The sequence below is a fragment of the Electrona antarctica genome (genome assembly GCF_951216825.1).
Source record: "Electrona antarctica genome assembly, chromosome: 4".
Lineage (NCBI taxonomy): Eukaryota > Metazoa > Chordata > Actinopteri > Myctophiformes > Myctophidae > Electrona > Electrona antarctica.
The window spans coordinates 24,269,592-24,296,182 of NC_136809.1; the positions used below are offsets into that span (position 1 = coordinate 24,269,592).

A 26,591-nucleotide genomic window follows, 5' to 3' on the forward strand; every position below is an offset into this window, starting at 1 on the left:
GGACCGGAAGTAGGAAGAGTTATTCCGTGTGCATAGAGGCAGAGCCCATTGATTACCATGCTGACATTTCATTAACAATTCATTGAACTTCATGCCAACCTCCTGAGAAGGGCAAATCAACTTCAAATTACATGAGTCTTCTCATCCAGGTTTTAATCTAGTTGCAATTTACTATGTGGAAAAACATGGATGCCGCACGGTGACCGTCCACTAAATATCCTGCCCCATCACAGAACCCTGCCTCTCCATCAACTCTTTCAAGCAGCCAAACACCTGTGGTAAAACATTTTTTAAAGGGCTGCAGCTCAACCCCTGATTTAAAAAGCTCAAACGTTCGCTCACTGCTGTAGAGGGGAGGTGGATGAAACGGCATGGCAAATGAGCGGCAGAGAGGCGAAAGGGAAATGGGGAGAGAGGATGAATAACAACCAATGAACAGCCTCTGAAGCCCCCAACTCAACTGTACAGATATGAAATGTGACGGTTAGGAGAAATAAACGGACGTGGTGGTGATAGCGATGGTGGGGAGGGGACTGACTGCAAGAACCGTTTTTTTTTTTTAAATTACAAATAAAAACACAGTGGAGTACTGTGACCCAAGTAGTGCTGCACGATTCTTGTTCAAATGTGAATCTCGATTTTCCTCCACAAGAATTGAAATCATGATTCTCACACGATTCTCATTTTTTTCCATGAAAACATTTGTCTTTAGTCTGTAGTTGCTGAACATTACTACTAAATGTGGCAAGTGCTGCACTTAACTCTCTTAAAGCCTCTCTTGTAGCAAAAATATCAGAGTAACTAAAATGAATTGGACAGCCAACTAGTGCTGCACGATTCTTGGTCAAATTTAGAAATTAGATCTCATCCTACAAAAAACCTCCCTTCTTCCATAATGATATGTCCACGTGCGTCATGCACAACTCCAATCGTCCAGTAAGTTGTAAACATTGCCAACGCACCCGTTCTTTTATCGAGCCGTGTTTTACCATAGAGTTGACACACACACACACACCTCTGTATCGTTCCAATTTCAGTTGCCCTCTGGTGGTAGGCGGGTGGTGTTACAGCGTGACACACAGACAGACAGACAGACTGACTGACACACAGACAGACAGTTTTGGCCAGCTTCTATAGTTAGTGCTCACTTCGTTCGCAATGCTTTGTTTTCAAATAGACACTTTCAAATGTTTTTGAAGCTTGGTCGTTGGCTTAATACTATATATATATATATATATATATATATATATATATATATATATATATATATATATATAAACTTACATTTTTAATTGTGAAAGCCCTATTATGGGCAAGTTGGGCAATGCAACTGGTTGGAATGTTCAGACATATACAACCACTCCCTTAGTTGGAATGCCACAATCAATAATTTCCTTATTTTGTTTATATACACATTTCAAGTGATGACAAAAATGGCCCATGGTGCCCCCTGGAATCAACTGTAGCACTACAAGTGGGCATAGGAATACAATAACTGCTGCAAAATGTGGAAGAGGGGAAACAACAAAATCAATCATTACAAAGAAAAGATAACTTAGAAGACCACACTGTGTTAGGCGTCTGTGGGTTGGGAGGGGACATTTCTTATCACTATAAAGTAGGTTCACCACGGTTCCCCATTGCCTCTTCTCCCGGGCATTTTCATCAGCATGGAATGTCGGGAGAAGGGAAGAAGCAGGGGGTAATGATGTAAAGTACATTAGAAGCAGGCAGATGGTGTTCCTAAGCAACGAGACAAAGCCATCTCTGGTGACGCATTAGACTTTGTTATTAAGCTTGTGCTGACAAATTAGTTTGTTTTCCTGTGTCTTTTTTACATGACTCAAATGAGTTTTCTCTTGATTGCGAAATGGCAGTCTCCTGCAAGGGACCAAATGCCAAATACCAAAGTTATCCCAGCTGATCAAAAGATTTGCACATGGATGCACAGAGTACCTCTACGTCTTATCTGCCGAGGCCAGATTGACCACCGGAGGTTAAAAAGGCATGGTACAGCATGGTTGAAGGCTGTATACATATGCGGTATAGTGCGGCAGAACAAAGAACCACAGAACAAAAAAATAAAATAAAAAACATTGGGCCACATATAGAGCCCTTCTCGATTATTTAATTAATCAAAAAAGTTAAAATATGAAAATAACAATTTTAGACTATTTTTAAAATACAAGCCAAGCTAATCTCGAAGTGTCTCCATGGTCAAGGGACAGCTAAAGGATGTGAAGTTCCATATTGGAGATGACCCAATACCAACGGTGTCTGAGCAACCTGTCAAAAGCCTGGGCAGATGACATTGAAGGACTCCAAAGACCAGACCATCAGCAAGGCTGCACCCCCCCCTACTAACGGGACGGAAATGGACTCCATGCAATGCTGTCCAATCAGCCCTGGGACATTGTGGGGAATATCCAGCATGGAAGAGGAGGCTTTGGCCTGGCAGCAAGCAAACCAACTTGGCATAAGGCATCAACATCTGAGCGGAGAAAACTTGTGGTCGAGGAGGTGCGCAGGCAAGAGGAGACAGCAAGAAGTGCAAAGGTATGTGTCTCTTGCCAAACAGGGGCAATGGATGCGGTGGGAAGGTCTGGAGAGGAGAAAGATCAACTGACGTAAGCTATGACAAATGGAAGCTAGCAACATCAGCTTCATCATAAGAGATATATAATATAATATATATATATATATATATATATATATATATATATATATATATCTCTCTCTCTCTTATGATGTGCTGCCATCACCAAAAAACCGTGGTATGGCGAAGATCCAACCTGCCCCCTCTGCCCAGCTCCAGCGACTCCGCTACACCTGGAGGCACAATCAGGTCCTCAAGAGCCTGGCCGCAGCACTCCTTACTCCTTACCCCCAAGAACAAGCAATCCCATCAAAACAACAATATTCATCTGGGAGGGACAAGAAAAGCCCAAGCATCCTCCAATAAAGCCAGAAACTGGGCACCTAGCCATGGCCCGGGACTGGAAGATGATTGTCGATATTGACCAGCAGCTCATTTTTCCACCTGAGATTGCTTCCACCAACCTTAGGCCAGACATGGTACTCTGGTCCCCGTCACGCAAGTCTGTGTACATAATAGAGCTCACAGTCCCGTGGGAGAGCTCTGTTGAGGAGGCCTACGAGCACAATAAATTGTGATACACAGAGCTGGCAGCAGACACAATTCAGCGTGGCCCCTGGACAGACGAAATTGACATCACCACCATAGTTAAGAAATACACCTCCCAATGCCACTCTTATCAAGGTAAATCTCATGTGAGCCCACACCATCTATTGGCACAATGGACAGTCTTAACATCACATCCCGTGTTTTATGATTCTGTCTGTCTCTAGCAAATGGTTTGTTATACTTTTGCCAAATTAGCGCCCTTTGACTTCTTATTCTGCACCGTTTTGAGATACACTCTCAAGAGTTAAATGAACACTATAGATTGCACTGTGACCTCACCGGGCTCCAAGTCGAGTTGGCAGAGGTACTGGGAGGTGCTGAGGGTGACCACTACCACACGATGCCTGAGGATGTCGTCCCTCCTGGGCATCTGGAAAGTGTACTGTGTGCTGGAGATCAGACAGTACTGCTGAACCACTGGGTGAACAGTCTTCACCCAGCGGTTTCGGAAGTATACCCTGGAAAGATGAAAAGACAAAATATGAGAAAAAGAGAATAAGATCCAGAAGAATAAGATACAGACTGGATCCACATATCTGGATTAGGAAAATCAACTGGAAGTTAATATTTTTACTTTAAAAAACATTATACTGTACATATGGCAGAATCTACTTTCCTTCTGTTTATGTGATAAAGAGTTGCTTTGCTGTGCTGTGCAATGTAAGGGAATGAAAAAAATTGGAATACCAATGTAAAATCGAGGGAGAAAATATTGAAGATCTCTCCAATATTTCTAGTTACATCTTGGCAACTAACTACACGACCCAAACCTCTACGCCAAGTATATGTGGTCTTTAAGAGCATCTTCACGCCAGACAGGAGGGCCTGAGTCTGTGATTACAGAGGGATTCACACCAGAACTCCTGGGTAGTACACTGACCGCTCATGCGAAACAAGTCATCTGTTCTTCGCTAGCGCAGACTCACACAGCTTGAGGTCAGAGCGAGACCGTGTTCCCTTTTCGTTTTGTGACCCAGAGGATCTGCAGCATTGTGATTACGAATCACTGATGCAGTGTAAGAAGAAGTGGTATGTCTGAAGCGTGTGTGTGTGTGTGTGTGTGTGTGTGTCTCCTTAGGCCAAACTGGAGGTAACGTCTGCAGTCAGCCTGATGTCTGCCAGTCGTGTGGCTTCGGGGCAACAAAAGCCCAATCATTCACTAATTGCAGTTTAACAGAGATGGACTGCTCTGACCAAGGGGTCTAACCAGGAGGCTAATTCAGTTGATGTATATATATAGATCAGTGAGGCGTCATATGGAATCCTCCAGGCTATGCTGGGCTTAGCTGGCACCACAGACCACAGCCGTTGATGATGGCCCAGAAAAGGTTAGGTCAAAAACGTGAGCTTGGTATTAAGTTCTACTGAGCAGAGACACAAGATGGTAGTACAAATCTAGGAATAGAATAAAAAGATTTTAAAAACGCATTGGTTTCATTTACATTATTTCACAGGGTAAATGAAGTAAACGTGGAAAAACACAGTTCATCCATCTATAAGTGCATGGAATCTGTGTGCGCGCACGTGTGTGTGTGTGTGTGTGTGCGTCGGTCACATATCGAGAAACGACCATTTACTTCAAAATTGGCTTGTGTATCCGAACCAAAGTTCCACAAGTCTGAGTCTGCCTGTGCCCCTTGTATTTCCATAGACTGACAGTGTGTGTGTGTGTGTGTGTGTGTGTGTGTGTGTGTGTGTGTGTGTCTCCTTACCTGAGAGGTCTGGCGTGCGGATTGCCTGCTTCCACGTACGGATGAAGGTAGTCCTTAATGTAAAGGTCAGCCGCACTATTGGAATGGGTGCAAATCAGGACCCTGGAGATACAGAGAACAGGGTCAGGAGAACAGACAGGAGAACACAGCTTTGGTGAGGAGAATAGATTCAATGTTCAGAAGAGATTAAATACTGGTTCAGAGGGTCTTCAGAGAAATAAATAGTGATGCACCGAAATAAATAAAATGGTCGAAAACTGAAAATAAGCACAATTGGCTCAAGTTGGCTGAATATCCAATGCCCAAATACCAAACGTGTCGTTTCTCAATTTCTCTCGTATTTATTTTAAATCAATAAAGATGATCTCATCTCTCACTCCCATCGTTTTCTTAGGATGCAGATATTGACAATTGAATAGCTTTAAAAATAAAATAAAAATGAATTAGTGATAAGGCTACGTAAAGCAAAGTAGTGCATAAGCTTGGTGAAATGGACTTGTAACGCAGAAATAATTCAGTGTTTTACATTTAAATATCGAGCGGAATACGACAAACAGATTGTGGGGAATTGTGGCCCGCTTTGAATATGTAGAAAGCGGGACATGCTGGGTGTATCTGACCGCGATCTGTACATCCCTATGTTACACAATGATAAGCAGGGCCAGGCAACGCAGGTCTACAGGGGTCACTATGTCTTGTCTCTGCTTTTAACACATCTATAATTCATACCAAACGTAGAATATTTAAACACATAGGTTAGAAAGTTTAAATTAATATTGCATTGTTGCACATTTTTCACTGGAGTTTTCATTACATATAAAATGAGTCTATTCTATTCAAGGGGGCCTGACATGCTCGCATACATTTCTAATGGATTTATGCAACATTGTTATTTTTCTTGCCATCTCCGCAGTGATGGGGTGTATGCATGTAATGCAACATGCACAAAGGACATTTGTGCTATGCACTGTCATTACACTTCAAAGCACAAGTCACTACAGTGACAGAACTGGATTGATCAAATCATAGTTCAGCGGGGGGGGGGGGGGTCAATCCAGTCCACACTGGATTGACATTGTGGGGCACGGCACATGGTATGCCAATATGCATGCGTGCGTACACTTTGGGTGCAAACCCACCCAAAGTGTCTGCTAAAATCCACACACACACACGACTATCGACATGGCTTTTTCTGCCCGTGTTCCGACCTGCTGTGGTCCTGTCGGAGGATGTGTTTGACGGCCTGTGCCAGGGTGAAGGTCTTGCCGGTGCCATAGGGCCCAATGATGAGGACGGGGGGCAGTGGGTGGGCCACGGGCGTGGTGATGGCGAGAATGGCCTCCTTCTGCTTGGCGTTGAGCCGGGGGTCCAGCTGCTCGTCCCACTGCCTAGAGGGCCCGCACAAACAAACACACACAGGGAGAGTGAGGGATGGAGAGTTTGAGATAATCGCAATTATTTTTTGCATAATGGTCAATCATCTCCATGTTGAAAAAAAAAATGCTTGAGCAGATGGAAGCAGATTGTCAGGTCCAGCCTCTGGACCTACCCCTTCATCTCCATTGGATGATTAGGTCCACACCCTCACCGTGATTGGCTGTGCTTCAGAGTCCTCTCCTATAAAGCCTCAGTTGGAACTCACAGAGGACTGTCAGCTTAACAGCAGCAGAGATTAAATTCCTCTGTCCTCTCACCCAAACCAAGCTTTTAGAGACTTTGATTGAGTGTACTTAGTTTAGTTGTTTTCTGTTATAGGTTAGGCATCTTCAATTCAGATATTTTTGTAACCTTTTATTTATTTTGTAAATAATTATTATTCTGTTTTAAATCCTTTGTCCTGTCAGTTTATGTTGCGACCTTTACACCACTAGAAATAAGGGTCGTTACATTGTATAAAATTGCAAAGTATAAAGTTAATGTAAGTTATACGTCAAGGACAAGGGTGGTTACTTTGTAGACACGTCTGTAGTAGTAGGACAATAGAAAATAGTAAAATAGACAAAGAAAATCTATTTCATAATATAGGGGAGTGAGAGAGAGATTGAGAAAGAGCTACAGTACACAGTGAATGAGAATGAAGTAGAGGGATATGAAGTCAGCAGGTACGGCTCAGCTTCCTTCAGTCAACACAGTATAATGAGGGAGGGTGTGCAGAGTCTAATAATGGATATGCATGAACACCCCCAGTTCATGCAAACATAGCACTAAATGTGCATGCGTGTCTTGTGCGAATGGAGTTTGTGTGTCTCATAATATCACTGTCCTCATTAGCCTGACTACATCCCCTGAAGCTGTGAATCCAGCAGCACCAAATTGATTGAGCTCCAACAGAGACATACCAGGAAGATTAGAACAACCACATAGGTTGTGTTCATACCTGGGTGTAAAACTGGATGCATAACACTCAAGTGCCTGGAAATACTATCAAGCATGGATATTGCACAGACTATTCATAAGTACTCTGCCAAGGTTCTAGGTTAAGGTAATCAATCCAGTGGTTTCCTCAAAAACTAAAACTAGAGCATGCTTTAGAAAATGGTTGTCCTTCATGTCAGTATACTCAGACATATAAACGTAGATGCCCTTTCTGGCTCTGGAGCGTATGTGCTCAAGGGAGGGCTAAACTTTCCCGAGATTCCTTGTGAAGCGCCGCGGAAGCGCATGTTCGGGTCTGTAAGTCCCGGAAAAGATGCGGTGTGATTGGCCAGTAATCACTTGAGTGGCAGCGTGACGTAACATACCTTCCACACTTCCGGCGTACTCCCTCTCCCAGTGTAAATTCTTCCGCCCCTACTTCAACACACATCACTCCAACAAACTGCAGCGGCCAATGAGGATTTTATTTTTATATCTATGAGTATACTCACTACCTTTGTGCAACACTCTTATGAAGTAGGGCTTTAATTTACAAAAAAAACACATTTGAAACGTGGAGATTCAAAGTTTCTGCATGACAGTGACAATATATAGAAACGACTAAAATGACACCGATGCTTTCCCAGATTGAAAGGTATAACAATGTATACAGATTTTTCAGGTGTAAATGGGTTAAAACACTAGCAGCCACAAGGAGCTCTAAAAAATCTAATGGGTTTCAGCTTTAACACCTTAGTAGCCCGGAACTATTTCATCCATGTGCCCATCATTTATAGCGCACGGACCACTTTTACCGGCGCACCGACAGTTGCTGTGCATGTCTGTGTAGCAGCTAACAATAGCCACACCACTCTAGAGTCGATCGACAACAACGGGAGACAAGAATAAATCTATCGCGACTAGCGACTGGACCGCGGAAGGCCATCAAACACAGGATCTTTTTTCAGAATTAGACGGGATGATTTAGATCGGGAATTATGATCGTTTTAAGATTTTCGTTTTCGTCCGCTAAACAGGCAGCGGACATTTTCGATGACGTGTCACTTTTTAACACGTCATCAGAATGGGCAACAAGCGCTCCAAGGCTCTAGAGCGATGCGATCGGTTTTGATATCATTAATCTCCGTCCTATTTATCAATCTCCGGCTTGGGCACTTGACCATGCCCTTGAACTTGACGGAGAACTCCGCCCCGGGCTTCCATGGTGTTAACTAAAACTCAACAATTTCCAATTAAAACCAAGCCTGTAGCATTCATAGCCTTCTGCTCAGATAAGGCAGTAGCCTAGAAAAGCAGGAAGGGAATTATGTTTGACTTTGGCTCTGGTCAATAAAGATTAGTCCCTCACCTCCGAAACACCTGCTCTGCTTCAGAGGGAGACATTGAAAGCTTCAAAAATGTAAAGTTTTCTGAATGCATGTCCATGTCCAATCAGCAAAGACAGCTTGTTCTGACAACTCTATTAAAGACGTTTCTGTATAATAAAGACTCGCCCCATTAAGCTCGCCTGGCTTCAGTCCAAATGCATAAACGAAAACTGGCATCCCTTTTGGATGACGAACCCTTGCAGGGGTTAGTCTAGAGCACGGGTCCTCAATAGGGGGACCGCGGTCCACGACCGGACCGCGGACCACCTCTCTGTGGACCCTGGGCAAATTTATTTATATTTTATTTTTTTAAACTTGACAAAATAAAAGTGTTCTTTGTGCCTCAACACAATACCTCTCATTTGCTGTGAATTTTTGGAGGGGAATATTTGTGAAACATTTTATTTCCATACTCTGCACCCCAGTATTGGTTGGTTGGGAGGGGATCCGATTTGTATAAGCTTGCCTTAGTGTGACTGTACTAAACCGGTATAGAGCCCCGCTCTCCGCTGGCCGCTGCGTGCTCATGGGACCGGACCTTAAGTCTTTTTGAAAAATGAGTGGACCTTCAGCAGTAGTTGAGGTCCCCTGGTCTAGAGGAGAGGTCCCAATACTGGGGTCTGTGAACCCTGTGGGTCCACTCAAAAATGAGTTTTATTGAGGGGCGATAGACCCTCTTACAGTATGTCCAGCTTTTGGTGTATGTGCACAAACTTTGTCCATAAACATTAAATTCCCATTGACAATGAATGGACAATTTTACATCAGTGTCTATTTTACATCATGATGACAAATTCCCTAACAAAACATTGTGATTGGCCGGAATGATTATGTACGATAAGAGTTCACTTATTATTAGGGACCAAGAAGTCACGCAGTGACTTTGGTCACTCTTTGTTTTTGTGTTTATTTTTCTTCTTCTCCTTCTTCTTCTCCTTCTTCCGCCAAAAATAGCTGTTCTGACTGAATGGTGCAGTCGGTTTTCGCGAAACGCGGTAATCTGGTAGAGGGCCATGCCAAACGGTGAATATGCGAAGCCCAAGACGATTGGCCAAATGGTGGCGCTATAGCGCTCAATTGAAAATGCTAACTTTGAACGTGCATAGCTCATGAACCGTTTGACCGTTGGCAATGAAACTTTGATACCCATATGCGTCGCCTCGTGCTGAACAACTTTCGTGTTCTGACTTTTGACCTCTGACCTTTAGATCACCCGCCATTTTGAATTATATGATCAGTACTTTATTTTATTCTCCTTCCGCCAAAAATAGCTGTTCTGACTGAACCGTGCAGTCGGTTTGCGCAAAATTTGTCAACATGATAGAGGACCATGCCAAACGGTGACTATGCGAAGCCCATCATGATTGGCCAAATGGTGGCGCTATAGCACTCAATTGATGCAAAACTTGCAAACTTGCAAACTTTGAACGTGCATATCTCATGAACCGTTTGACCGTTGGCAATGACACTTTGATGCACATATGTGTCTCCTCATGCCGAACAACTTCCTTGTTCTGACTTTTGACCTCTGACCTTTAGATCACCCGCCATTTTGAATTATTTGAAAAACAGTTCAAATGTAACTCCTCCCAGAATCTTTGCTCAAAATGCACGAAAACTTCTACACGTGAACTTTGGACCTATACGGACAAATAATCGTAGCACATTTTTTCTAAGTGAAAAAATGACGTTTTTATGAACCAATAAAAATTGCTGTTTTGTGAAAATTATTCTTCTGCCTCTAATACACACATATGCTTATGTCACTTTACTATGCGAAGCCCATCACGATTGGCCAAATGGTGGCGCTATAGCACTCAATTGATGCAAAACTTGCAAAATTGCAAACTTTGAACGTGCATATCTCATGAACCGTTTGACCGTTGGCATTGACACTTTGATACACATATGCGTCTCCTCATGCCGAACAACTTTCGTGTTCTGACTTTTGACCTCTGACCTTTAGATCACCCACCATTTTGAATTATATGAAAAACAGTTCAAATGTAACTCCTCCCAGAATCTTTGCTCAAAATGCACGAAAACTTCTACACGTGAACTTTGGACCTATACGGACAAATAATCGTAGCACATTTTTTTCTAAGTGAAAAAATGAAGTTTTTATGAGCCAATGAAAATTGCGCGTGCACACACACACACACACACACACACACACACACACACACACCAACGTTTGAGTACTTATGCTGAACTAACACTGAATGATTTTCCTGGTAACAATGGAGTATCTGATTGTCTCCGTGTAGCTCAGTCAGTTGAGCTCTTGCCCTTGGACCGCAAGGTTGTGTGTTCAAATCCAGCTACTGACAACTCAGCTTGTCAGTCTTATTTGTACATATTGTTGAACGCCCTGTGGGCTATATCAGTGAGATCAATAACTTTAAAGACTGGTGTGATAATAGCCACCTTATGTTAAACACCACTAAAAGTAAAGAGATGATCTTCAATCCAAATCCATGGTTATGAACGATTGTCTGCCTAACACACACACGCATTCAGCCACGCATGCAGCCACGCACGCACGCACGCACGCACGCACGCAGGCAGGCAGGGGCAGGCAGGCAGGCAGGCAGGCAGGCAGGCAGGCAAGCAGGCAGGCCGGCACGCACGCACGCACGCACGCACGCACGCACGCACACACACACACACAAGACATGCCTAAAATGAGGACACACCTTCTTGTTACCAAATCACTAAATGGTTTTACTGTTTACAATATAGTCACTGATTGTCTCTGTGTAGGTCAGTCAGTAGAGCTCCCGCCTTCGGTCCACAAGGTTGCGAGTTCAAATCCCGGTACCGACAACTCAGCTCGTCGGTCTCATTTGTGCGTGTTGTTCTTATTGCGCATTGTTCTTCTTCTATCTTGGTCCCGCTTTATCGCTGCTTGCAGCTATATTTATTATTATTATTCACTTCACACAGGCTTCTGCCAGCTCTTGACGACATTTTTGAATGCCAAAAAAAAGTATTGTGTCAATTGTGTCAATTATGTCAACTGAGTGCTGGTTTTGCTATTAATTTTGCTATTAATTAAGTCAATAACATCAACAGGAGTCTAAGGCCCTTTCTGAAACCAGTCCCTTGACTTGAAGTGCTCTCGGGAGGTTCCCTCGTCAGAAAGTGCCCCTCCAGCTGAATCAAGTTCCCTTGATTAGGGTGCTGGGTATAAAAAACTGTTTGGAAATACACTCGCCCTCCTTGTGCAGAAACAGGAAACAGACACCATCCGTTGCCATGGTTACCATCACGCAATTGTGTTACCTGTTATTTTGTTTGTACAGTTATATTTCATTGTATCGTGTATGTTTGTGACATGTGGATTTCATTAATATGGAAAAAGGAAATACAGCGTGACTGTCAAAAATGACATGTCATATACATCCATGGTGTTTATAAATCATCGTGTTAAAAGTTGTTTTGTTTGTGTGGTTTCATAACTTTCATTTATAGTTTTTTTCACGGGGGGGTAAATAAAGAGCCCTTGTGAACATCAGCTGGAGTGTTGTCTATTCTGCATCAGATGAAGATTGTTTAGGAGGAGTTTATTTATCATTTATTTGTGGTGGTACTTACATTTGTAGGTTGCGGTTTCCATGCGGACAGAGAACAGGGCTGCACAAGGCAATCGAGTCTAGATCGGCACAGACTCGCTCTTGAGGGCTTTATAAGCCACTTCCACTCAAGGCTGCTTGGTTTCGGACGACACTTAATATGGCGCAGCCTCGCGTGAACGCGCATATCGAGGGCAAGTGTGTAGCGCGAGTGGCGAGGAGCTGGTTTCAGAAAGGGGGTATGGGTTAATGTGGCACACATAACATACCTGCTCAACGAACTCAATTTGTCAGGCTAGAATTGCAACTGAATCTAAGTAGTTACATTCAATGCCAAACTTGAACTGTGTGGACGGTGAGTGAGCAGTAAAATTGGACATGTTCTAAACATTAGCAGGGATTGTGGAGAGACCAGGCCCTTCCTTCTCCCAGCTGGCACGTAAATGAAGGAGGAAGAAACCAGTGAAATTATTTTCTGTACAAGCTACAGCAATTTGCAGACAGAAATCTAGTCATAAGAATAGAGGGGGGGAACAAAAACAAACAGGACAACAACATAAAAAATATATCCACATTATGAAAGGATAAAGAGAATAAAGTTATACGTTATACATTTCAATCGTTGCCTGTCCATGTACCTGTTAGGGCTCCATGGGATAGTCGGCAACAGGCCGACATCAGGAAAGAGGATGTTGTAGTCTTTGATGCGGTCCAGGGCATAGTGCATCTCACACAGCGGCAGCCTGTTCAGCTGGAACTGCAACTCCACCTGACAGAGGCAACACAATCCGTCCATTAACACCACAATCTGCTCAGCAACTATCCATTTCCACTATACTTCTACGATATGTGAGAATATTAGGGGTGTAACGATACATTTTAACAGAAAATGTATGAATATGGATATAAATAGGTAAACGGATTCTCCGGCAAATGCATGGACATCTCAAAGTCAAAGACAAAGTTGTACGATTTGTCACACACGTTACCGCAGTGAAATTTGTTCTCCGCATTTGACCCATCTCTTGGAGCGGTGAGCCGCAGCCAAGGAGCGGTGAGCTGCAGCCGTGCCGCGCTCGGGAATCATTTGATTAGTTGATTTGACCCGCCAATCCAACCCATTGATGCCGAGTGCCAAGCAGGGAGGTATTGGGTCCCATTTTTACAGTCTTTGGTATGACCCGGCCGGGGATCAAACACCGACCTCCCAGTTTCAGGGCGGACACTCTAACCACAAGTCTATCTATAAATGCACCATGTCTCTGTCAGTGTCTATCTGTACGTTCGTACGTACGTGTGTAATGCACGTAACTCGAGAACTGTTCACCTCAGACTTCAAATTCAACACGCACGCGTTCCACACCGCCATAGGGAGTGCAGTGCCCACGTTTGTCCAGAACCTCCACTAAAGGCCTCTGCCCAGGTTCCATATATGGAGCTGGTTTGTTCTGACATCACAACACTCCATATTTGGGCATGCCTGCCCGCCCAATGATGTCACACACAGTTGTAGTCAACAGTAACTCAACACTGCTAATGCAGGGGTCGACATAAATGGCCCGGAGGTACTTTTCAGATCGTCCGGGCCAGTAGATGTCACCATACACTGGCCCGGTTTGGCCAGTGGGAAAAATGCCTTGAAAATGAAATAATAATTAAAGTCTAATTTCACATTAATCCCCTGTAGTACCGTTTTGTAATATTTCTGTGAAATCGTCTCAGTAATTACCGCTAAAACAAAAGCGTTAGGTGATCCCGAATCAGAACATTAAAAGACCAACTGTGTGCAGCGCTGAGCCAGCCTGCGTGGAACAGTGTAGACTGGTCTGCAAGCAGCTCACAGCTCGCTCGCTCACGCTCAGAGGCGAGACTGCTTTGCACTGTCGCAGACATGTTCCTCTATAATCCTCATTCATCGATGTAATTAAAATGTACCCGATTAGTTGTGTGCGTGTGCGTGTAGCCATGTAATTCCCTATAGAAACTTACAGTGACTTCTCCCCAAAAGGACAACTTTATTTTTCCATCCTGCATTGTCAGTATGTCTTAATTACTAATCGATTCATTTATTTAGTTGCCAATAATTTAGACCTATTGTCTTTTGCTATAAAATGAATGCAAATAACAAATTCTACATGCATTAAAAGGGGGGGGAAATGTGGGGGTCCCTGGGAGTCCGTGTGGGGGTCCCCGGAACATCCAGAGCCCCAGGAACGGCCCAGGGCTCGTACTGTAGTGTACTCTGTGCCACTGTACTCTACTGGCCACTTTAGGTGTTGTAGCTTTCCGTGCTCAGACATACAGACAGAGACGGACGGACACACATAGCTCCATAATGGAGCGGAGGCACCACTCAACTCTGACGAATCCCAGGCCAGTGGTTATAATGGTGGGGCCAGTGATCTTGAAAATGTAAGATGCTTTATTTATTTTTGTAAATACTGTCACGTATTTAATTATTTATGGTTATTGTTCCTTTGTGCCCAAAGGAAAAAATGTCATGGAGAACCTATTAATTTACATTTGTGAACAGGTGCTTACTGCCAACAGAGAAGACAACACGCAGTTGATGCGTGCGTAGAATTGTCAAAATACACTCTCTCAGAGTGATTAATTCAGTTAATTAAAGTCGCTTTTGTCAAAACATCACAGATGGGGAAAAGGAGCACAGATAGATACTGTGACAATGGATTTGCTTACAAAAACTATTCTACCAGAGTATTTTCCAACATGCAATGAACATACAATATTCATTGGTTAGCTACGGTTGAGTAACTGTAGATTGTGACTTGCATTGTAATGTAAACTCTCTGTGGTAAACAGCGCAGTTCAACTGAACTGCATTATTTGCATAATGTCATGCCATGGTGTGTACATTCCACAAACGCTGCAATTACTTTTAGTAATCATGAAATAACAAAAAGCTACAAATCGACATGACAGATGAAAGACAGGCGAGAAGCATGACAAAGATTAAGGCTGGTTTTGTTCTTGGTTGCTTTTAAGCACAGAGAGACTGTGTACACTGTTGGGGAAAGGAAATGACAATGTTGTCGGTAAAAGCAGCCAGCTGTAGTGCTGTAGTGCAGCGGTGGACGTTAACAGATATGCTCTAAAAAAATCCGAAAAACATATTTTTCATTTCACTGCATCTACAGCAGACATTGACTTATCCAATAAGAGATTTCCCAGAAACAGCTGGAACAATGCACTCTGCACGCACGGGCACTGAATCCACACACACACACACACCCACACACCACTGTATTTTTAATTGCAATTACACAACAACATACAGACTTCCGATGGCTCGCTGCCCCAACGTGCAACCTTTTGCTAGAGGCAGCGCAATCGATCTGTGCACCTTTCATCCTCCAACTCTGCCCTGACTGAAGTGTCGGTGAGCCATCACCCTGAACACTGGTCTCCCATAGGTTGTCCTCAGCCCCCTCCTCTACTCACTCTTCACTTTCACAAGGTTGTGTCCTGAGCCCCCTCCTCTACTCACTCTTCACTTTCACAAGGTTGTGTCCTGAGCCCCCTCCTCTACTCACTCTTCACAAGGTTGTGTCCTGAGCCCCCTCCTCTACTCACTCTTCACTTCAAGGTTGTGTCCTGAGCCCCCTCCTCTACTCACTCTTCACAAGGTTGTGTCCTGAGCCCCCTCCTCTACTCACTCTTCACTTCAAGGTTGTGTCCTGAGCCCCTTCCTCTACTCACTCTTCACTTTCACAAGGTTGTGTCCTGAGCCCCCTCCTCTACTCACTCTTCACTTTCACAAGGTTGTGTCCTGAGCCCCCTCCTCTACTCACTCTTCACAAGGTTGTGTCCTGAGCCCCCTCCTCTACTCACTCTTCACTTCAAGGTTGTGTCCTGAGCCCCCTCCTCTACTCACTCTTCACAAGGTTGTGTCCTGAGCCCCCTCCTCTACTCACTCTTCACTTCAAGGTTGTGTCCTGAGCCCCTTCCTCTACTCACTCTTCACTTCAAGGTTGTGTCCTGAGCCCCCTCCTCTACTCACTCTTCACTTCAAGGTTGTGTCCTGAGCCCCCTCCTCTACTCACTCTTCACTTCAAGGTTGTGTCCTGAGCCCCCTCTTCTACTCACTCTTCACTTCAAGGTTGTGTCCTGAGCCCGCTCCTCTACTCACTCTTCACTTCAAGGTTGTGTCCTGAGCCCCCTCCTCTACTCACTCTTCACTTCAAGGTTGTGTCCTGAGCCCCCTCCTCTACTCACTCTTCACTTCAAGGTTGTGTCCTGAGCCCCCTCCTCTACTCACTCTTCACTTCAAGGTTGTGTCCTGAGCCCCCTCCTCTACTCACTCTTCACTTCAAGGTTGTGTCCTGAGCCCCCTCCTCTACTCACTCTTCACTTCAAGGTTGTGTCCTGAGCCCCCTCCTCTACTCACTCTTCACTAGGTTGTGTCCTGAGCCCCCTCCTCTACTCACTCTTCAAGGTTGTGTCCTGAGCCCCCTCCTCTACTCACTCTTCACTTTCGACTGCACACCTGCACATGGCTCAAACCATGTCATCAAGTTTGGAGATGACACCACAGTGATTGGCCTCATCAAAAACAACGATGAACGTGCCTATATGGAGGAGGTACAACATCAGGTGAGGTGGTGCGCAGAGAACAACCTCGCCCTAAACACCTCCAAGACAAAGGAGCTGGTTGTGGACTTCAGACGGAGCAGAGGGGTGCAGCATGCTCCTATCCTCATCAATGGTGTGGAGGTGGAGCGTGTCACCAGCTTCAAGTGTCTGGGGGTCCACATATCTGAAGACCTTTCCTGGACCCAAAATACATCCTCCCTGATAAAGAAGGCCCACCAGCATCTTTTTCCTGAGGAGATTGAGGAAAGTCAAACTTTCCCACCAGACTCTGGAAAACTTCTACCGTTGTACCATCGAAAGTACACTCACCTACTGCATTACAACTTGGTATGGAAACTGTACTGTTGCGGAGCAGAAAACACTGCAGAGGGTGGTGAAAACTGTGCAGCGTATCATAGGCTCTTCACTGCCAACAATTGAGTCCATCTACAAGCAGCGCTGCCGGTCTAAGGCCCTTAGTATCATTCAGGATGCCTTCCACCCCATCAACAAACTGTTCCACCCCTCCTATTCACAGAGGCGAAAGGGCTACAGATGCCTCAAGACCTAAACCACCAGATCCAGAAACAGCTTCTTCCCCTCAGTCATTATTCTCTTGAACTCTTTAACCAAATGATAGTCCTCTGCCCCCCCCCCCATCCATCCATCCATCCATCCAGCAAAAATGGGGCACAGAGCCTCGCTCCTACTCCTGAGCTGGGAGAAATGGTGGGCACTGGCGCCTGGGTTATAAATCACTTTCACTGCCGCCTAAGTGGCCATTGGAGGTAGTCAGCTCCAGCCAACAGAAATGACTGGATTACTACTCCTTTACATCCGGTTTCCCAGAGAAGAAAAAACGGCTAATGTTAGCATTAGCTCACAAGGTTTCTTTCACTAGAAACGTTCATATTTCAAAAATCACAAATCATATCCGAACATCGGATGGATGATCATCAACACGGACAGCTTGCCATCGCATAGTGGAGTGGGTGGGGCTTAGCGAAAGGTCAATTATCATCCTGTGCCTTTGTACATCCCAAATGTCACGCATTAACACAACTCAGCTTCGTCCCTCTTTGTGTGATCCGTACCTGTAGTTCCCTGTCTGGCAGCAGTCCCAACTCTTCACAGCAGTCCTTGCAGATTCTCAAGAAGATGTAGTCCTTGGTCTTCTCCTCAATCACGGCTTCGTACACACGCTCTTTGGCGCCAGGGGGCGCCTGGATACTCGCCCACTCTCGGCCAAGTGGTAGCAGCAGGACAGAGTTCACCTTGGTCATCACCAGACGTCCAGCCAGTGTGTCCTGGGATGATGGCAAAGATACACATGGTCAGCAAATCATCATCATCATCACACTGAATAAATCGAAGTGAATAAATCGAGTGGATGAAGTGCAGGAGCTGTGCACGTGAAACCCCTGGAATCATGAAATAACCTGGCACACTTCAGAAACCTGCCCATCAATGACAACAATGGGGATGGCAAGCCAATAGAAACTACAGCCTTATTGGAAAAATAGCACTCAAATAGAAGCCATTGTTCTTGTGGCAAAATGTGTTCACATTTAGAACAAATCGTTGAATTGACCAAACTTGCCTACCAATGACATCACAGGTAGGCAGGTTTCTGAACGGTCCACAGCCCAACTCTGAGACAGAGAGCCGAAATGGTGCCAATTATGTGATGACAAGGTTGAAAATGGGTGAAATGCTCCTTTAAAGGGCTGCGTGTGTAGTAGTGTACTGCATTAGTTATTGTACTGATGTACATCGCTTCGTTGCGTGCTTGCAGACGGCACCGGAGTACAGCCAAGTTACCTCCGAAAGGGTTTCCGTCAATTTGAAGCGGGCGAAGAGCTGTCCATTCTGGGCATACTTGGCTCCACCAGAGATGCCAGTCAGCATGAAGCTGGTTACCAGCTGGAGGTTCACTTTGATGTTGAACCTGGGAGACAAAAAACAAACACATTTGTTTCCTCTACATGTTCAAAGTCTTCATACCGTAACCACTTCAAGCCATATATACTTTTTGATATGGCGCTGACAAACGCCAGCATCTCACTCAAAAATGTAAGATAAATATTACAAGTATAAACATGCTTCAAAGGATTTGTGGATACTCGTGTGCCTTCTGGCAGTGTGCACAGCAGTTTGTGAGATTAGATCTGCATACTAATATATATATATTCAGGTCTGAACGCAGCTTAAGACAGATATAGGCCTCTTTTGTTAGCTAGAGCAATGCCATAAATCATAATAAATTAAATATTTTGTAAATAGGGATGCCAGGGTTCATGTGATTAAATGTAGATGTGGCATAAAAATGTAAGTGACATTCAGTACACCAGTATTTCTTCCTTGTGATTAATATTCCATATAAGGCTTGGCATGACATCCTTCATGCTTGACCACACGTCAACATCACTTCAATGCTGTAACACATTCAAAAATGACAAAATTGTAACAAAAGAACATATGGTAGCCAACTAGTCTATATTTTGAGAGAATTCCCCACAAAAAAACTAGGTGATGGTTTAGACTAGAGATAAGAAGTTTGACATCCATCGAGTTGATTCTTATCCATATAGGCTACTAAGCCAAGAGAGCCGATGTGATGTCGGCTCTCTAGGGAAAATACTTTGCATTAGTCCCAAATTGCTTCTGACTGCCTCTCTGATCCTCTTCTGCAAGTGATGAAATCGAAAGAAATCCTGATGATAAACTTTTGAAAGGTGACAGACATACAAAAAAAAAGTGCCTTGAAGAAATGGATTTGAAGCATACTTGCAAACCAAATGCATTTAGGGACCCAAAGCAAACATTCTGGGGTCTTGACATTTTCATGCAACAATTTGGTTGCATTCTCACAGAGAGGAACATACAGTAATAAGAGTAAGAGAGCTGTGTCAAAGTGTAAATGGGAGGAAACATGAGGGGGAAAAAAATATTTTTGGAGGGGAAATACATGGCTTTCTGAAATTACGTCATAGGCCAGGCAAGTCTATGGACTTTAGAGTATAATTACGGTATGCATTTCCCGTCCCAGCCAAAGTCTATGGATGTTAATGTGTGTTTAGGGTAATTTATGATGTAATTTGTGCCAGCCAAGTCTATGACATTAACAGCAAGGGGCAGCATTGCACTGTCAAATGAAGTGCATACCAAAGGACCTGCCACATATGCATTGTGAAGTTCAAGGCTGACACCTTGTGGTGGGAGAAAACTAAAATAACGTGCCTTGGATAATCTTAACTGTTATCATTTCTTTATTTGTCAGTAGATAAGGGAAGCCTGATTGGATATATAGGTCTCTGGTTCACAATTATTATTTTTTTAAATAATGAAAACCATAAAAAATTGTCATCAAGAGAATGTCCAGAGGGGGATGCCGATGGCTGAGTGGTTAAGGCACATACCACATAGGCTCTGATGCCTGACTGAGTTCCGAGTCACATTTATCCCCGTCAATATTCACAGGACGATCAAATCTCCCCCCCCCCCCCCCCCCCCCATCATCACTGTCCAAATAGCAGAATCTTCAGTTCCTCTTCCAGAGAGAGAAGACAGAAAGGAGAAGAGGAAGTTAATGACAGGGCCAGAAAATAAAAGGAGTGGTACTGTACAGCCAAGTTGTTGTGAGAGGTAGCCAGTAGTAGACATGAGCTACCAGACAATATCAGCTGTCAAAGTGATATACACACACACACACACACAAAGAGCAGCAAATTAAGTTCACTTAAGTAGTTCCAGTGAATTCCCAGTCTTTTGCAGCTTTGGCTGAATCCACTGTCTTCTGCCACTTTGGCTAGAACACACAGTCCACGGCTAGTTTTGTCGTTAACCACTTATAACCACACCAATGACGTCATACGTGCATTGTGAACAAAGGTAGTGTAGCATACAGGTGTACAACAAAAGTAGTGAGCTGCTTGTGATTTGCAGTTCTTTCCAACTATGGGTGAGGGCAGACATGTCCTTAAAGAACAACTTTAGTTTTTTTCAACCAAGGTTCATGTTTAGGTTGTTATTAGAGAAAGTAAAAGATGAGTGTTACATTTTTCTCATTTGCTATTGAAATTATTATTTGCTCATTTGTTATTTTTATGTTTTGACAGGTGGTGGGGACATTCGAACAAGTGGCCAAATAGGATTTTTTTTTACACATTTGATGGTGATTTCTTTATTATTGTTTACTATATTCCTACTAGACCCCAGGAAATTACATCTGTCCATAAAAGGACAGGGATCTATTGAATTTGAAGGGGGAGGTGACAAACTAACATATTGAGCCTATGGCACCCCCTATTGTATCCCCCTTCACATTCAGTAGATCCTGTGATCTTGTGTGGTCAGATGTAATTTCCTGGGGTCTAATAGGACTTAAGGGGAAAACCACCCATTTTCAACATTTTACTATGTCATTAATATACCTTAGAGCTGTTGTGTGGAAATAATAAAAAAGTCCCCCCATTCTGTGTTTCCTAGAACTGTAATTGTAAAAAAATCATTAACATGGTGAAACACATCTTGATGATGTCATCAAGATGTGTTTCACCATGTTAATGATTTTTTTCAGACCTCTAGTTCTAGGAAACACAGAATGGGGGGAATTTTTTTTATTATTTCCACACAGCAGCTCTAAGGTATATTAATGACATAGTAAAATGTTGAAAATGAGTGGAATGCCCCTTTAAGTAAATAAAGGAATCGCCGTAAACTAACTTTTGTAAAAAAAAAATACATATTTAGCCACCTGTTGGAATGTCCCCGGCCCCCTCTCACAAATCACCTTTTGTAATGTCCCCGGCCCCCTCTCACAAATCGCTAAAACAAAAGAAAGCGGCAAATGAAATTAAATGAACACTCATCTTTTAGTTTTTCTAATAACCTAAAACATGAACCTTGGTTGAAAAAGCTGTCCTTCAAAACACAACTAATGGGTTTTAGATCGCATAACAATTTCATGCGAGAACTGTAAACTTGTCAAGTGTGGAAGAAACGTAGTTCAGCACCACCGGTCAACTTTCCTCTTTCCGTTTTGTTCTGGTGGCAGGAGCGGTGAACTGAAGTTAAGTTTAATGTCAACTATGAACTAGCAAAGGATGTTCTTGCTCCAATTAACTTCTGAATTTATTCTGGTTCTTTTCTGTCACATGCCAGAGCCCTGGCTCTGCTTTGTCTGTTATAAAAAGCAATGGCAACTTTCTGTCCAGTTACCTTGTGGACCATTTGATTTGAATGAACCCAACCACAAAACAACAAATTGCCTACAGTGCACTGTGCAGTGCACAGTGCACAGTGCACAGTGCACAGTGCACATCGCTGGCTGAGATGCATGTGTGAGGAAACATTTGCATGCAGGGGTGATTGCTGAGCATGCATGTTTAAACAAGGTGGAGTCGGTCTGTCAGGCAGTGTCCCCCCGTTCCGGAGAAAAGAGAAAGCAGACAAAGAAAACGAAAATAACTATGACTATGACAAACACAAGCAAGCTCCAGTGGCACACACTCACTTGCTGACTTCCTTGTACTGTGCAATTTCCTCGATGTACAGCAAGTCGTGGAGGCGGGCCTGGTAGTTCTCTTTGGTCAGGGTCTTATCCAGGACCGACTGCGTGAAGAGCTGGTCTGCCGACAGAGGGATCTGGTACCGGGATAGAAGGCTGCGCTCCAGCTCCGCCATGGTCTCGTTGGGGGTGAACTCCACAATGGTCTTACACGACGAGTCCCAGCGCTTCGACGTCAACATGAGCTGCTGCCTGGCTGCCGTTAGATGCTCCAGGTCTGAGGGAACAGAAGACGGGACGACAAATGAGACATCCAAAGGAATGCATCTTCAATGTTTCTTCCATCGATGTATGGTCTCTTTTCACCATGCAATAATATGGAAACCAGTCACTAAATAAAACATTTCAGGGTTTAAGTGAGATTTTGACTTAATGATTGTGACAAAAATCTGAATGGCAAGAGAAGTTATTGTTCTGAGTATGAATTGTTAGTCGGGATTCCCCAATTCCTGCAATGGTTAACACAAAACAGGACTTTCTAGATACCTATGTGTGGTTTCCAGCATACCTTCAATGGAGGCGGCATCCACCATGATGCGTTGCATCAGCACGGGCTCCGAGCCAAAGTCAAACACAATTGTCTGTCGGAAGGTTCCGAAGATCTCGGTGCTGAAGCCCACCGCTACCTTGTAGATACAGTGGTCCAAGCCATTGTCTGCCACCGCTATAATGACAATGTGCATTCAAATTCTGCTACTTCGTCATGTAGTAGACTAAAATACAACTGTAGTTAATCAAGTAAAATGCCAAAGGGGATAGGGGTACAGGAGTTAGCCATCTAACGTTAAAGGTATGGCGCCTTATGGTACCTGTGGCCTCCTCTCCAGGTGTCCACTCTTGGCAACCTTTGGGTACAGTCTGTAGTCGATCCTCTGCTGACACACCGTTGATGGAGAAATGTGGTCGATGGGCATCGTAGAGGAGGGCAATGCGGTACAGCTTTCTAGCAGGCTATGGTGCACAAAAAAAGTTGCTGTAAACTTAAACTCCTTCAACTACTTTGATGCCTCAATGGTTTAGAGGTGTCAAAAATATTGACAAAGGAACCAGTTGGACAGAGAAAGTATTGTAGTGTGTTCATGCCAATACAGGATTACGTAGAATATATTGACCGATTACCTGGCAGAATATGGAGAAGGTCCAGGCATGCGAGGACTTCTTGGTGGCGACTGTCACAGAGAGGCTGGAGCTGGTTTCAACATTCACCCCTTCCAAATAGTCACTCAACTACAAGAAGAGACATGTATGCACACCACACACACACACACACACACACAAATCTGGACTTTAAGTAGTATTCTAGCTGACACACCAGGGTGAACCTAGTGACAAACCTAGTATCAGTGCCAGCTGAGAACGGTACAATTATCTCCACTACATTTGTCACGCTGAAACACATTGTGAAGATGTAGATTTTTTTGGGTGCGCAACACCCACACACAACTGCATATGACTCAGGCTATACATACCACTTTCTCTGGGGACAAGGAATTCATCCACTTCTCAATAAGGGTTTCCATGTAGTTCTCTGTGAAGTGCTTGCTCTCCATCTGCTGCTTTAGTCGGATGAGGCGCGAGGCGTAGCGCTTCTGCCACTCCATCAGCTCCTCCTGGGAGTGCGCCGACGTACACTGGGCCCCATACCGACACAGGCCCTGCTCCAAGTACCTACGGTACAAAATGCCAACACAACAATTGAGGGCAACAAGAGAAGCTGCCAAATACATGTGCAGTGTGTCTCAATCAGATGGAAATTGTTCCTGCATCCGTACAACACTATACAGAACCACTAGAAAAATTCCATTTTGGAGGAATTCCATTCCTCTGGCCGTCTGGACCAGGGGATAGGCAGAGAAAATTTACATTGGATGCCCAACATAAAGCACCTTTCCAAAAAAATTGAATATCATGGAAACGTTTTTCCATAATTCCATTCAAAAAGTTTAACTTTCATAGATTATAGATTCAGTGCACACAACATAAATGATTTCAAGTATTTGTTTATCTTTACACAATTGTGGCTTCCAGCTCATAAAACCCACTAAAACAGAATTTCAAAAAATTAGAATACTGTGAAGAAATCACCATTTACTCCTCAGTAAATGCAGAGCATGAATGTTTTAATCTGAATGCCACATTAAGAAATTAGGATCACGTCAAATCAATCAAAATATGGTACTAAATATGGTAAACAGAAATATCAATCTTCAATACTTGGTTGGGAATCCCTATGCCTTCATCAGCCTGTGGCATTGCCCGCGAGTTATGGAGGCCCAGGTTTCCTTGATGCTTGCTATTGTGTAAAAATAAACAAATAAATACTTGAAATCATTTACGTTGCGTGTACTTAATCTATGAAAATGTAATTTTTTGAAGGAATTATGGAATTAAACCAACTTTTCAATGATATTCATATTTTTTGGATGGAAAGGTGCTGTAATTCATCCATCCATGTATTTATTTAAATCAAGGCTATTGAACACCCTTTATGTCTGTGTGTTGGGTAAGAAATTATACCATTGTCAGCTGCTCCTCAATGATAGACAAAACCTCCTAATTCCACTTGAACTAGATTTGGGTAAAGTGGTGATAATATAATGACACAGCAGATAGAGCTTGCTGCTTATTAGAAATGGAAAAATATAGATAATATAAAAATATATTTCTGAGGTGCCCGCTCCACTGGCCTAGCAGTCCAGGCACATACCGCATGTAGGCTCAAATGCAGCCTGACAACATGTTGCGGGTTCAAATCCCGATCCTGATAACCTTTGCTGCACGTCTCTCTCTCCTCGCTTCCTGTCAATCTCCACTGTGTACTATGAATAAAGGCAGATAAGCCCCAAGAATTTCATCTGTTTTTTCATGACCGGAAATGACGAACAGATGGCGGCTTCCGTTCTCGGCTTTCGGGATGTGTAGCCAGACTCTATATAGCATTCGAAGACTGTGGAATAGTTGTCTGGCTTAACCCATTGTAGGCGGAACCCCTTTTTGTAACTAGTATTCCTTTCAGGACGGGAACCCCCTTTTGGGGTAGTGCTTGCTATGTACAGTATATAGCAACATACATTTTTTTGTCATTTTTAAAATAAATATTTGAAGGTTTTTAGAAAACATAGGTCAGGATTTAGAAAGGGTTAATTTGGGCATTTTATTTTGAGGTTTCAGCCTCAAACTTCAGAATCTTAGTTTCTGAACCAATCAGAGCGTCGCATCCCTCCAGGCTATGGGACCGGAAGGCCGTCTCATGCAGTGACGTTTGTAAACAAAGTGAAAGACACCAGCAAAGCCATTTATTTCTAACCTATACAGAACCTATATACATATTTTAGCGTGATGATTAAGTTGGATGTCATCTTGAATGAGTAGTTTGTAATCAAAAGCACGTTGGAGGACGATGCAGCAATGGGAATCAAAGCTTCATTTGTATTGGCTTTTATTGATGTGTAGCTCTACACGTCATCATGCAGTACTTGAGTACGTTTTCGTTTTAAGGAAGTAATTCACATTTTATTTTTATGGACTTTTGATATAAAAATAGTAAATACACAAAAATGAAACTTTTCCCATTTTTTTGGCATCCATTGTTAGGTATGCCCATACGATGACCACGGATATGGTCTAAAAGTGTGACAAACTTATTTTTAATTTCACTACACCTTTAAAAGTTCCAGCAGGGGGTAACAGTTCCAGGAGAGTTTCAGAGTTCTCTTTGATGCGTTTCTACTAGTTTGGGGTTGATTGGATGTTGCATGTTGTTATGCTATATGCATGAAAAAGATCTAGGTACCCACCACATCTTTCTGCAACATACAGTTGAATTGTACTACGGTACCTTTTGCAAAGGGTGTACTCCTCGCTGCTGGTGACTCCACGGGGCGGCGGGCGGAACTGCCAGCCATCTTCGACTTCTACAAAGACAGAGTCCGGGGGAAATGTAAGAGTGCTAAAGCCAGGACTCACTTCAATCAGCTTTTGAATTAATTAACCAAAAAAAGAAAAGAAAACATGAAAGCCAAAATAGGCCCACTTGGTCTTTCACCATGCCCAAGATCTGAGGCCCTGTCCACAGTGAAGCACTGAGAAAACGGTTGAGCCTTTCTTCTTTTTTTTCAAGCTTAACTACAGGAGCGGTGGTCTCAAAAACAGAGGAAAACTGACCGAAAAAGACTCGCTCACTGTATAAAAACG

At 43.5% G+C, this 26,591-nt stretch overlaps 1 protein-coding gene across 2 annotated transcripts in view; it reads right to left on the reverse strand.

Annotated features, from left to right (window-relative positions):
* helz (helicase with zinc finger) overlaps positions 1-26,591 on the reverse strand; it is an 88,490-nt gene that overhangs the window by 40,619 nt on the left and 21,280 nt on the right. For both annotated transcript variants that reach the window (XM_079500116.1, XM_079500115.1), the window contains exons 7-18: positions 26,236-26,311; positions 23,867-24,065; positions 23,517-23,624; positions 23,207-23,348; positions 22,906-23,061; positions 22,344-22,614; positions 18,650-18,776; positions 17,923-18,135; positions 12,874-13,004; positions 6,126-6,305; positions 4,918-5,019; positions 3,485-3,663 (exon numbers count right to left, since the gene is read on the reverse strand). In XM_079500116.1, the coding sequence (XP_079356242.1) occupies positions 3,485-3,663; positions 4,918-5,019; positions 6,126-6,305; positions 12,874-13,004; positions 17,923-18,135; positions 18,650-18,776; positions 22,344-22,614; positions 22,906-23,061; positions 23,207-23,348; positions 23,517-23,624; positions 23,867-24,065; positions 26,236-26,311 (1,884 nt within the window). The remainder of the gene's footprint in view (positions 1-3,484; positions 3,664-4,917; positions 5,020-6,125; positions 6,306-12,873; positions 13,005-17,922; positions 18,136-18,649; positions 18,777-22,343; positions 22,615-22,905; positions 23,062-23,206; positions 23,349-23,516; positions 23,625-23,866; positions 24,066-26,235; positions 26,312-26,591) is intronic.